The following is a 14,645-nucleotide window of genomic DNA, read 5'->3' on the forward strand; positions in this document are numbered from 1 at the left end:
CACTAGGAAAATTTTTGCTTCCTGTACCCTCAACTTTGTACTCTACTGGCTTGGATGTTTCGGTTCCAGAGGAGGGAGTGCTTCTGTCTGGAGAGACAACAAACATTCCATTGAACTGGAAGCTAAGACTTCCCCCTGGACACTTTGGGCTTCTGATGTCCTTAAGTCAACAGGCTAAGAAAGGAATGACAGTATTAGGAGGAGTGATTGATCCAGACTACCAGTGGGAAATTGGACTGGTTCTCCACGATGGAGGTAATGAAGATTATATCTGGAAGGCAGGAGATTCCTTAGGGCAACTTTTGGTGTTACCATGTCCTGTGATTAAGGTCAATGGGAAACTGCAACAACCCAATCCAGACAGGACAACAAATGACCCAGACACTTCAAGGATGAAAGTATAGGTCACTCCTCCATCAAAAGAGCCAAGACCTACAGAGGTGCTTGCTGATGGTGGAGGAAATACAGAATGGGTAGTAGAGGAAGGTAGTTACAAATACCAACTTAGGCCATGTGACCAGTTGCAAAAAATAATTGACATGAGTATTTTTGTCCTATACTTGTGTTATTCTTTTTTGAATGTGTAATTGAGGTAAGTGTTAAGTAGTTAAGTGTTGTGAACCTATATGATTATACTGGGTCATGAGATACTAAAGGACTAAGCATTCCTTGAAGACCTTAGCACCTACTCTAAGATACAGAATGCATTGGTCATTGTATGATGGGATAGTCATACTATGTTAGGTGAAATTATGACCTCAATATTGTTTTTATTTGAAAATTAAGCATGACATAGAGAGATGCTATTGGGTGTCAGGTTGACAAGGGGTGGACTTGTGATGGCTAATCCTGGGTGTCAACTTGACTGGATCTGGGATTAACTGAAATGAGAGAGATCTTAATTTGGATCATCTGAAGCTGGAAGACATGCCCTAAATGTGGGTGTTACCTTGATGGCAGCCTTTATAAATATAAGGCCATGGCAGAGGAGAACACCTGGTTTCTTGCTGCTTGCCTTCTCTCTTGCTGGTGAGTTCGTCTTGCTGCTGTAGACTGAAGACTAGCTGATCTTTTGGAATTCATCAGACCTTCAGAGCCAGATTGGGACTACTGACACATCCAGCCTCATGGACTGAGTGACTATGGATTCTCAGCCTCTCCAGTGTGATGCAGCCATTGTTGGACTACTGGGACTCTATCTTGTGAGCTAATCTGATAAATCTCTATACATATATATTCATTCTACCGGTTCTGTTTCTTTGGAGAGCCCTAACTAATACAATCTCCAAAACTATTTCCTCTTCCTTCCTCCAAAAGGCTTTTTTGTTTGTTTGTTTTAAGATAGGGTTTTACTATGTGGCCTAGGCTGTCCTGGAATTTGTGACCCTCCAGCCTCATCCTCCCAATTGTTGGGATTTTAGTGTGTCATCATGCCTGGCTCCCAGAGGCTTTTTAAGTTTATGTGAATGAAGATGCTGTTGTTTAATTAGTGCTAATGAGAATTACTAAAGTTAATGCTCTGGCTTTGGCTAGTGGTATGATTTGCAAATCATACTTATAATCAAAATTATATTAAAATAGCTACTTTTTTTAAAAAAATTCCTAACAGAATTCCTTAATATCGGAAGTCCTTTTTAACTTTGCTATTTTGGAGACAGAGTCATAGCCAAGGGGGTTGGCCTTGAACTCATAATCCTGCTGCCTCAGCCACCTCGAGTTAAGATTAGAGATGTACACCACCATGCCCAGCAGAAGTCGTTCTAAATAAGCCATCTCTCAAATAAGTCCTTCCAAATTCAATCTAGAATCCATCTTTAATCATTCTAACATGTACAGACTACCTAACTGAACAATGTATTGAGTAAAGAACAGTATATCAGAATCTCCACCTAAGAAAACCAGATTATCAATTATTTTAGGATGATTAAATACAAATATTTTCAAGTGGTATACTACATTTCTTAATTTTTATTTTATTTATTACTACTGTATGTACAATATGTATGTGAAAGAGTACATGCCATGGGCATGTGTGGAGGTCAGAGGACAGCTCTAGAATCAATTATCTCCTTCCACCTTTAAATGGGTTCTGTGGATCAAACTTGGGTCATCAGGATTGCATGGAAAAGACTTTACCCTCTAAGACATCTTATAATCTCCTACCACATACTTTCAAATGATAGCGTTTCTTTTTTTTTTTAATTTTATTTTATGTGTATTCATGTATTGCCTGCATGTAGGTAGTAAGTGCACCCGTGTCATGCAATGCCACTGTCGGATCCCCTGGGACTGGAGTTACAGACAGTTGTTAACTGCCATGTGGGTGCTGGGATTCGAACCCAGGTCTTCTGCAAGAACAACCAGTGTTCTTAACCGCTGAGCCATCTCTCCAGCCCCTCAAATAATAGAGTTTCAAAATATGTTCACTAGTGTGTACTAATGAAGAATGCTTCAGATGTCTTTAAAAAAAAAAACCAGTAAGGGCTAGAGAAATGGCTCAGTGGTTAAGAGCACTGAATGCCCTTACAGAGGACCTGGATTGGATTCCTAGTACCCACATGGCAGCAAACAACCATCTGTAACTCCAGTTCCAGGGGAATCCAATGCTGCCTTCTGACCTCCAGAGGCAATTCATGTCACAGGTACACTTACAAACATGCAGGCAATACACATAAAATAAAAATAACCGGGAGTGGTGGCACGTGCCTTTAATCCCAGCACTCGGGAGGCAGAGGCAGGTGGATTTCTTTGAGTTTAAGGCCAGCCTGGACTACATAGTGAATTCCAGGCCAGTTAGGGCTACAGGGAACCCTTTCTCAAAAAAAAAAAAAAAAGAGACCAATAAATAAATAAAAACAATAATAATAAATATATATAAATCTATGTAAATATATATGTATTAAAACAATAGGAAGCTGGTATGGTGGCACACAATGCTATGATTCTAGCACTCAGGAGAGTCCTAAGTTTGAGGCCAGCCTGGGCTATTTGAGAGTTTCAGACTAGCCTAAGCTATAGACAGTAACCTACCTTCCATAGAATGGAATCCTTGCTTTGGTGGCATTCTGTTTTAGTTGGTCAAAAGCTCCTAAGAGATAAAGAGTTAATGACTCCTCACATTTGAAAATAAGAATTAAAGAAAGAAAATTTTAAATTTCAACACACACCTGCTCTGAATGTATCTGCACATATCAAACAGGTTTTCCAACCTTTCCTCTGGTAATAATATGCTAACTGGGAAAAGAAGATTAAAAACATGACATCATAAAACATAATAAGTCATTTTACATATAACTTCTTTTGTTTAACCTTATTTATCTGAGTAGAGTAAAATTACTCGTAATACTCCTGCATATAGTATTATTAAACATTTTTGCATAAAGCAAAATTTCCAAAGAGTTTATATTCTAATTTTCATATAGTTTCATTCAAAGAATAGAAGCTTATTAAAAGCAATCACTTAAAAATGTTAACTTCAAATATTAAAGTTAAAACAATTAACACTGTTTAAAAATAATCATGACCTTCTTCCCTTAAACTTAACACAATTAAGGCTTGTGACGAAAAAAAAGCTAATAACAATATGGAGGAACACAATTTTAGACAATAGGGACATATAATCAACTAAAAATTAGCATAAGGATATATTTGTCTCACACACACACTCTCTCTCTCTCTCTCTCTCTCTCTCTCTCTCTTGCTCTTTTTTGTTTGCTTGTTTGTTTTAAAACAGGGTCTCACTATGTAGGCCTGGCTGGGTCTGAACTACATAAACCACGTTGGCCTCAATCTGCCTACTTGTCTGCTCTGCCTCCCAAGTACTGGGATTAAAGGCATGCGCCACCAAACTTGGTCATACTAAGGTTCTTTTTGTTTTGTTTTTTTGTCTTGCTTTTTGAGATAGGGTCTCACTATGTAGCTCTGGCTGGCCTGGAACTTGCTATGTAGATCAGGCTGGTGTCCAGAGCACAGAGATCAGACTGGCTTTGCCCCACAAGTGGTGGGATTAAAGGTGTGTGCCACCATGCCTAACTCATAAATACTTAGGTTCTTAAAGCTCAGGAATGGTTTTATCTTTCTCAAAAGAAATAGCATAATCATACAGAAATCTATCATTCTTTTTTGTTTGTTTTTTAGAGACAGTGTCCTGTAGCTTAGGCTGACCTCAAACTCACTATGTAGCTAACGATGACCTCCTGCCTCCACCTCCCAAGTTCCAGGATTGCAAGTGTGTGCCAGCACATCTGGCTTAGAATTCTAACGTTCTGATAAAAACCAAAAGACTATGGGATTCTATCTTCTCTCTTATGAAAATACTACAAAAGCAGAACATACAAATTTAGTAACACAAAACCATAAAGCAAAGATACATAGTCTGGCTTTAACATAAAAGCTTTCATACACAAATACATCTTCATGACTTTCCAGTGTATTTACCTTTGAACACGTTGTCGTTTTACCGCTCCCTTGCAATCCTACAAACATAATCACATTCTGCTTCCCCTTAGTAGGTGTCCACGCTTTAACTCCAGGGTCCACAAGCTATACACCAAACATAAAAAGATCAAGATAACAGGTTAATTTCAAAAACCCTATCCACACAACTTTTAAATTATAAAAATAATTTAAGGACACTTTCATTGTACAGAAGCCACCATAATCCTTCCCCTCTAATACAACTCCACTACTCCCCTCTTGCGCTAGTATAAAGGTTGTATTGTAAAGTCATTCTCAAGCCTTTACTACCAAACCAGTTTAGAGGTAAGGATCTCATCTCAAAATATCTCCAAAAAAAAAAGGTGAGACCAACATTGACCCAAAGGAACAATCTGTATCACCACTACAGAAATAGAAAACAAAACTGTATGTGAACCATATATACATCCTAAATTATTGGGCCAGGGAGAAGGCTTGGCAAGTAAGGGCACTTGCCACCAAGTTTGTGGACTTGCATTCAATCTCCAAGACACACATGGTGAAGGCAAAGAGGCAACTCCCACAAGTTGTTGAACATGGCACGCCATCATACACACACATACACACAAGTAAATGCAATTTTTTTTTTTTTTTTTTTTTGGTCTTTTTGAAGCAGTGTCTCCCTCTAGCCCCAGCTGTCCTGGAACTATGTAGACCAGGCTGGCCTTGAACTCACAGAGATCCGCTTGCCTCTGCCTCCCAAGTGCTGGGACTACAGGCATGTGCCACCGTGCCTAGCTCATGTAAATGCAATTTTTTAAAAATTTACATTTCTAAGTTAAAACTAATTATTTTAATGTTCAACCTATATAAATTTATATAACCCAAATACCATTGTAATCTATATATTTTACTTTTTACATCCAGTGTGTATTTTTTTAAAATTTATTTTAAATTAAAAATTTATTAAAAGGCTTTTTTGTTTTATATATATATATATATGTATTTAAGACGGTTTCCCTGTAGTCCCAGATGGCTTTGACCTTGTTACGTAGACCAGGCTGACCTCAATCTCAGAGATCCACCTGCCTGCCTCCCAAATTCAGGGATTAATGGTGTGTGCCCCCATGCCCAGCTTTAAAAGGTTTTATAATTGTTCTAGGGATTGAGCCCAGGTCCTCACACATGCAAGATAAGCACTTTACCAATTGTGCTATATCCTTCCCCCCACCCCTTTTAATTAGTGTGTATCTCACATGTACTAAAACCACTTTTCAACTTAGCCTAGCCACCTTACAGGTGCTCAATGACCATGTGGCTAGTGGCTACTATAGTGAGTACTTATGTTCAATTTGACAAATGTTTATATGAAGCAAAATGGCAAATGGCACCTGGAAAAGACTTTCTAATTCAAATCTTTACAGCTTGGGATAGGCATTTTCAAATTTTTATTTATTATTTTCTATTTTGTGTGTATGAGTGTATTGCCTGCATGTATGTAAGGCACATGTGTCATGCAATGCCCTTGGAGGTCAGAAGAGGGTGTTGGAGCCCCTGGAACTGGAGTTAAGGAAGGTTGTTAGCCTCCACGTGGGTGCTGGGAACCCAGGGTCCTGTGCAAGAGCAGTCAGTGCTCTTACACCACTGAGCCATCTCTCCAGCCCTGGCATAAGCATTTTTTTGCAGGAACAGTACTGGCCCTCATATATGGACTAGTTCTGTACTTCGTAAAAAGAGTCCACTTGAGAGCCAGAGAGATGGTTCAGCAGTTAAGAGTAAGTACTGATATGCCGGGCGTGGTGGCGCACACCTTTAATCCTAGCACTCAGGAGGCAGAGGCAGGTAGATCCCTGTGAGTTCAAGGCCAGCCTGGTCTACATAGTGAGTTCCAGGGCAGCTGGAGCTACAGGGAGACCCTGTCTCAAAAAGACCAAAAAAAAAAAAAAAAAGAGTATGTACTGCTCTTGCAGAGGACCTGAGTTCAGCTCCTACCACCCACATTGGACAGTTCACAACTGCCAATAACTCCAGCTCCAGAGGATCTAATGCCTCTGAACCCCCACAGACAGTAGAACTCACATGTACACTCACACAAACATATAAATGTTTTAAAAAACATAGTCCACTTTTAGAAAAGTTAATAATTTATATATACCATAATATATATTACAATTTATTTACAGTGTGTGTGTATGCGCGCGCGCACGTACGCATCCCATAGCAAGCATGTAGAGGTCAAGGGACAACTGTAGCAGTTGGTTCTTTCTATGATGCCAGTTCCACGGATTTAACTCAGGTTGTCAGATTTCGTAGCTGGCATATTTAGCCAGTGAGCCATCTCACCAGCTCAAATTTATATTTTAATATGGATGAATTTTCCATAATATGTATTAGAAGGAACTTGAAATTTATAGTCCTAGTGTATTTTTATTTACTAAATCCACAGACTCAGCATAAGCTTGTTGTTCTTTTTTTTAATATTTTATTTATTATTTTTATTTTATGTGTATGAGTGTATTGCCTGCATGTATGTAAGTACACCCGTGTCATGCAAAGACTGCAGAGACCGGAAGAGGGCATTGGATCCCCTGGAACTGGAGTTATAGACAGTTGTTAGTTGCCATGTGGGTGCTAGGAATCGAACCCTGGTCTTCTCGAAGAGCAGTCCTTTCTCCTAACTGCTGAGCCATTTCTCCAGCCCCCAATCCTGACGTTCCTTTACCTTCACAAGTTCTTTAAATACAGCATGTTGAATCATTTTTCTTTTGTTTAGTCCAGATGCCATCTCTTCAAGGTCAATAGCAGACCTTCATAATGGTAGTAATGGGATAAGGAGGAAAAAAACTAGTTAAGATCATCTAGAAGAGGTTCCACCCCACAGAATGTATGAGGAGCATTCCACATACATATTAAGTCCCCTAATTAATATTCATATAATTATTACATATTCATAAGACTAGATCATAAAGAACTGTGCCATAAAATATTATATGCAAGACTTTGGTTGACTATTGATTGAAGACTTTCAGTTCAATACATAACTATTAATTTGTCTGGTTGTAACTGAAAAATATTTTCTTTTTTGTGCAGTTCACACATTTTACACAGAGAAAACAGTACTGACTTTCTAATTCTAAAACAGTACTGACTTTCTAGTTCTAAATGCTTAAATTCTAGTAGTTCTATTTCTGTTCCCAGATTAACAATACAAGAAGAAAGTACGTACTGAGTGTAACAGAAACTGGAATCCAAGAAGTTAATAGAAGTAGCTGTATTATTTTAATGTCCCCGTTTAGTCAATGTCTCTCCCAATGAATATGGTAACAAAGACCACACACATTACTCCTTCATTCAAACAGGGATAGAAAAAGCAAGAAGAAAAGAATATGTAATTCTTGGGGCTGGAGAGATAGTTCAGCGGTTGAGAACACTGTTCTTGCAGAAGACTGGGGTTCGAATCCCAGCATCCACATGGCAGCTAACAATTGTCTGTAAATGCAGTTCCAGGGGATCCGACAGCCTCTTCTGTACTCCATGGGCATTGCACAACATGGGTGCACTTACTTACATGCAGGTGTAACACTCACACACATAAAATAAAAATAATAAGTATTAAAAAAATGTAAGTCTCCAATCATGGAGAATTTAATGATTAATGTCATCTTAGGCCTTAAGAGGATAAAATGGCACCACAATTTTCTGAAGAATCTGAATTGTTAAAGAGCTTTCATATTAAAATAGTATGTTTTTGGTTTTGGTTTTTGGTTTTTTTGAGACAAGGTCTCCTTGTAGCCACAGCTGGCCTGGATTTGCTAATGGAGACCAGGCTGCCCTCAAACTCACAGATATCCACCTGCCTCTGCCTCCCGAGTGCCAGGATTAAAGGCGTGTGCCACCATGCCGGGATAAAAATAGTATATTTTACTACAATAAATAATTGAACCCATCCAAATAAAGGAGTAAGATAGGAAAAAAAATTTACAATGAAAAGAAGCTATCTTTGGTTTATTTGCTGGATTGTCATTATAGCAATATACATGTAGTCCTTTCTGTCTTTCTCTCTCCCTTCCTTCCTAAGTTTAGTTAGCCCAGGTTGACCTGGAACTTAAGATAATCCTCTTGCCTCAACCTCCCGAGTGCTAGATTAGAGGCATGAGCCAACCATACCTGGTTGTAGGTGCAGTTTTCTACAACACATGAGTTCTATATTGTTCCAGAGCTACATAGAAGTTTTCATAATAAAACAAACTTTCTTAGTTACCTCCTCATTCCAGTAAACTGAACTTAGTTTGCCCTGTTTTTTATCCAATTAATTCAACTTACTTAACATTTTCTCTTAGTTGCTTCACTAGTTTAATATTAACATCTGCTTCCAATAATGCTGTACATACTTCTTTCAACATAGCATTTAATACCTGAAAAGTAAATAAATAAAATTTAAAAGTTGCTTTATTTCAATGACATAAAGACAATGGTGGATCAGGTAGCACACATTGCATAGCTGAATAAAGATAAAGCAATACCACACTATGGGAGGAGGGAAAAGGTTTCTCAGTTACCTTTGGAGAGAAAATATTAAATATCCAGTTATTTTGCCAAAATAAGGCATTGCACGTAGTTTTACATAACCAAGTATCAATCATCACAATTTTATTCTTATATTAAAATAACAATAAAGCAACATTCAAGACAAAGAAACTTACTAAAATAATAAATATTGCCAATGATGTTTTCTAAGTCACTGAAGAACGCTGATGCATGTATTCACAGCATATGCTTTTCTTAACTGGAGGATATGGAGAAAATGTGAGAGAAGAAAATGACCTATTCTTACCATTTCTATTGAAAGCAGAGGAATAAAGTAGAAATGGAATTTGAGGTTGACCTGCCCACATTCATATCACACAACTACTAAATGGCTAAACTGGGACTCTAAACAAGGGCTTCTACCATTGACCTCAATACTTTTTTCCATTATTGCTATAAAATAATACTTGTGGACTATAATCACCTGCCTTCAATTACCAAGGCATTAAGATACAATGAGAGAAACAAGTCATTAAGGGCTGAGGCAGAGAAACACAATATCTTCAACTTAAAACTATAAAGCCAGGAAAACTATTTCCAGTATGATATAATGGTTTCATTTATGACTTGTTATTTAATTAGAATTATGAGAAAAACCTTCCATGAGGAAATAAGGAAAAAAAGATTCTCCTTCCTGGTTGGAACTTCTGCCTTGGTCTGCTGGTCTGTGTAGGGTTGAAATTACAGGTGGCGTATACCACCATACCAAGGGAAAATGCTCACCTTTTATATGAAAAATGCTAAAAGAAAGTGATGGAGAAAAATCAGATAAGCAAATGCCTACCAAGGGGAAAGAACAATGAAGTTTTAGATCTATGTTGAGAAAAAAAGCAGAGCACATTTCCAGATTCAAGTTTTCAAAAGGTTCACTGTTCAGTTGGGTTTTTTCTTTCTTTGGTCTTTTTCTCCCTGTAGCCCCAGCTGACCTGAAACTCACTATGTAGATCAGGCTGGTCTTGAACTCACATAGATCCGACTGCCTCTACCTCCCAAGTGTTGGGACTACAAGCACGTGCCACCATGCCCAGCTGGTTTTTTCTTAATTATATATTTTAACAAAAGGGTTTTTTTTTTTTTTTAAGTTCTGTATACATAGGGAGAGATGGCTCAGGGGTTAAGAGCACTGGCCAATCTTACAGAGGACCCGGGTTCAGTTCCCAGCACTCACAAGGTGGCCAACAACCACCTTATATAACACCAGTTCTGGGCATCTGATGCCCTCTTTTGGACTCCTTGGGCACTAATCACACACATGATGCAGATACATAATTCATACATAACATTCATGCACATTTAAAAAAAAAGTTCTGTATAAAAAGGTGAAATAGCCGGGCATGGTGGTGGCACACACCTTTAATCCCAGCACTCAGGAGGCAGAGGCAAGTGGATCTCTGTGAGTTTGAGGCCAGCCTGGTCTACATAGCAAGTTTCAGGTCAGCTGGGACTTACTGGGAGACCCTGTCTCAAAAAGACCCCCAAAAAGGAAGAAATGTAAAATCATGACAGGGTAGTTGCTTTCTCAATAAAAAGCACTCCTTACTGTAATCTAGCTGTATTTGTCTACAATATTAAATCTCTATCAAAATGAATCCTAACTATAAGGACATTATTTAGTCTAGCTCCCCCATCCTAGCAATGATGCACAAGCACATGAATCTCATACAGTATTTTCATACCTCTTCATTGATAATGGTGGCATTGCTCAATGAGCGTAAAGCTGATGTTATTTTTCGTCCAAGGTCTGCTAGAACCATCTTGAAGGCTTTAAGATGTACTTATGAGGAACTCTAGAAACGGGAAAGAAAAATTTAATTAAAATCCATTTCTCATAACTGAAGACTTTTTTTTTTGGTCTTTTTTTTTTTGAGTGCTGGGATTAAAGGTGTATGCCACCATACCAGGAAACTGAAGACTTTGAAAAAATTTTTTGGTTTGTTTTTATTTTATGTGTATGAGTGTCAAGTCTGCATGTGTGCTAGGTGCACCCATGTCGTACAGTACCCACAGAGGCCAGAAGAGGACGTCAGGTCCCTAGGAACTGGAGTTACAGATGGTTGATAGCTACAATGTGAGTGCTGGGATTTGAACCTGGATCTTCTGCAAGAACAACCAGTGCTCTTATCTGCTGAGCCATCTCTCCAACCCCATAACCGAAGACTTCTAAAGAAGAATATTTAAGTTCAAATTCAAGTCCTCCAGCGCTTCAGCATTATAATTTCAGCTTTTATAGTCTCAATCTGCAGCTTTAATACATTTATGTCCAAAAGATGAAACTGCTATTTGGTTATGATACCTTACATTTCAATACTTGATTTAAAAATCTTACATATAAATGAGCAAAATTAAACTGTCAAATTGTCAAATACTACCCTCTAAAGAAATAGTAACATGGTCTTAATTATATTCTCTTTTGGCACAATACTTGTAAAGATGAATAACTGAGTGATGTATCATGAATTTTTTTTTTTTTGTTTTGGCTTGGTGTGATATTTTTGAGTCTGGGTCTCCCTGTAGCCCCAACTGATCTGGAACTTGTTATATAGACCAGGCTGACCTCGATCTCACAGAGATCCACCTGCGTCTGCCTCCCAGGTGAGTACTAGGCCTTTTTGGGACTTAAAGGCATGTGCCGCCACAACTAGTCATCAAAAACATTTTTAAAGAAAAAGATAAAGCAAAGGAAAAAGAAGAGAAAGCTCCAGGAATAGTGAGTACTTCGTTTCCCACATTATACGACTCTGTGCTATTTTGAATCTGGCTCTTAAGCGAAAAAAAAAGAAAAAAGAAAAAATTTATCTTAATTCATAAAGCACTTTACTAGCACAAAGCAAATCAACTGCTGAGTCATTAACTACATGGCAGTCACTGGGCTAAATTAGTCCACATAAATTGTATTACTCCATTTTATTCTCCCAACCAAACAAGAGAAGAGGTATATGATTACTCTTCCCATTTGAAAGCTAATTCCTGATTCCTCAACTCCAAAATGAAGTACCTTCAAAAATCCTTTCCCTTAAACCAGGCATGGTGGTACACTTCTGTAATCCCAGCACTTGGACTGGGGAGCAGGAGGACCAGGAGTTCAAAACTAGCCTCTATACATAGTGAATTGAAGGCTAACCTGAGCTACAGACAACCACCCCCCCAAAAAAGGTTTTTTAAAGCATTAAAGCTTTATAAAAGTATATAGATATACCTGCTACATGAAAGGATGCTAGACTTCAGAGACATTAAGCAAATATGATTTGTGCTCCATCCTCAACATGCTTATTTACCTGTTGGTAAGGCAAGGTACATGCATGAACAGCAAAATAAATACTAAGAAGGAATTCCTCCTGCCTGACTACAAACTAGGAAACGAGTTTCCTGCCTCTCTGGCTGCAATCCTGCTATGTTAGCCTTTGGACTGCAACTGCACCATTAGCTCTCCTACTTGTCAACTCATCCTATATATCTTCACACTAGTCAGCTTCCATAACTGCCTGAGATAATTTCTTATAAGACCTGTCTGTCATCTGTTACACGCGCGCGCGTGCACACACACATTCTGTTTCTTTGAAGAACCCAGAAAAACAACTAGTGAACTAAAGCTAGCAATAAAGCAATATGGTCAATTGTTAATGATTTCTATAAAAATTCACAAATGAGTTGGTCATGGTGGTACATGCCTTTAATCCCAGAACTTGGGAGGCAGAGGCAGGTGGATTTCTGTGAGATAAAGGCAACCCCATCTACATAGTGAGTTCCAGACCAGTTAGGGATATAGGGAGACCCTGTCTCCAAAAAAAAAAAAAAGGTTCACAAAATGAAACAGGAGTTAGGTTGAAATAAACAAAATGGATTTTATTCGAATTTGGTTCTGAATGTGGGCAGAATTTGGTAAGTGGAAAAGAAGGAAAAGGGATTTGAGAAGTGTGAAATGGAATTAAGGAGAAATGCAGACATGGAAGAACCACTGGGGGGCACAAAGTATCAAAGCATTCTAGCCAGGACAGAGGGCTATATAGGAGGAATAAAGTTGTGAAGTGCTCTGAAAACCAGGTTTAAGGAACATCAACTGTCTAATACAAACAGTATCGGCAAAAAGTTAACTATTCAAAATCACTATTTTGGCAACCTTTCAACTGCTTTTAACAGAAGACCCAGGTTCAGTTCCTAGCACCCACATGGCAGCTTACAATGCATAACTCCAGATCCAGGGGCTCCAACGCCCTCTTCTGGCCTCTGTGGCATGCACATGGTGCACTTACATACATGTAGGCAAAACACTCAAAACACTCATACACATAAAAATAATTTTTAAAAAGATAAGACTAATTATTGCTGACATGATGAAAATGAGAAAAATATTTTGCTTGCCTTTTAAAAAAACAATTAAATGATTACTTATCCTGAAGGAGCAACTACTTGATGGAAAATATCCAGGATTTACTTCTTATCGCATATCCAATAAGCTAAATAATTTTTATTTTCATGGAAATATTCTAAGGTTGGGATGTTTTAGTTTCTCTCCTTTATCACTGTGACTGTGTTACCAGAAATGACACAGTCCTATCTATGATACTACAATGAATTTTAGAGATGATGTCATGAACAAATAGATGATTTTCATTTTAAAAAGGCATAGCAATTAATCTATTTCCCATACTAAGGCTCTTTTAATAAACTTATAGAAATTTTTTCTTCTTTTTCAAGATTTTTTTTTTTTTTGGTATTTTTGAGACAGGGTCTCCCTGTAGCGCCAGCTGATCTAGAACTCCCTACGTAGACCAGGCTGGCCTCAAACTCACAAAGATCCACCTGCCTCTGCCTCCTAAGTGCTGGGATTAAAAGCATGCACTACCACACCCAGTTTCCTTTTTAAGATTTTTAGTTAGCTTATTTTATTTTATATTTTGAAATAGTGTTTTCAGGCTGTCCTGGAACTTATTATGTAGCCAAGGATGACCTTAAGCATGTAATCGCCTGCTTCCCTTCACTGCCCAAGTACAGAGACTACAGAGATTACACCAGGCCTGGTTTACATGGTGCTAGAGAGCAAACCCAGGTTTCCTTCATTCTAGGCACACACTCTGCCAACCAATATCCCTAGCTTATCTAAGTGCTCCTTAGCAGCATACTTTGAAGTAGTTTTATTTACAAAAACCTAAACTTCTAGAAAATATTGAGTTTGAGGCCATCCTAAGCTTAATAGCAAGTTCCAGGCCAATTTCAGCTAGACAACAAAATCCCTCTACTTTGGTAAAAGAACATGAAGACTTAATAATACTTGACTTGTAATGTTTTCTCTATTTCCAAGAATGTGTTTTTAAAAGCTCAAGTATCTAAATTTTAATTCATTTAAAATTTCAATTATTTCCCATTGTAGGAAGACCTAACTCTTCAGAACGGACTGTGAGTGTGGTAGTTTGAATGAGAGGTTCCCCATAGGCTCCAAGTATTTAAACAAAACTTTGTCCCCAGTTCCTGGGGAGGTCTTAGCAGGTGTGTGACCTTGCTGCAGAAGCACATCACTGGGGGTGGACTTACAGAGTTCTTAAGTCCTGCCAGATCTCCAGGTGCACTCTGCTTCCTGTTCCTGCTTGGAGATGTGAGAGCTTAGCTTCTGCTCCTACTCCAGTCACCTCTGCCACTTCACCTTC

At 38.4% G+C, this 14,645-nt stretch overlaps 1 protein-coding gene across 1 annotated transcript in view; it reads right to left on the reverse strand.

The window, feature by feature from the left end:
• Srp54 (signal recognition particle 54) overlaps positions 1-14,645 on the reverse strand; it is a gene marked incomplete in the record, with an annotated part of 51,730 nt that overhangs the window by 22,436 nt on the left and 14,649 nt on the right. Inside the window, 6 exon segments of the mRNA XM_029561870.1 lie at positions 3,031-3,088; positions 3,168-3,234; positions 4,438-4,542; positions 7,139-7,223; positions 8,740-8,831; positions 10,680-10,790. Coding sequence (XP_029417730.1) covers positions 3,031-3,088; positions 3,168-3,234; positions 4,438-4,542; positions 7,139-7,223; positions 8,740-8,831; positions 10,680-10,757 — 485 coding nt within the window.

Source organism: Nannospalax galili, unplaced genomic scaffold, assembly GCF_000622305.1.
Source record: "Nannospalax galili isolate Female #2095 unplaced genomic scaffold, S.galili_v1.0 scaffold1171, whole genome shotgun sequence".
NCBI lineage: Eukaryota > Metazoa > Chordata > Mammalia > Rodentia > Spalacidae > Nannospalax > Nannospalax galili.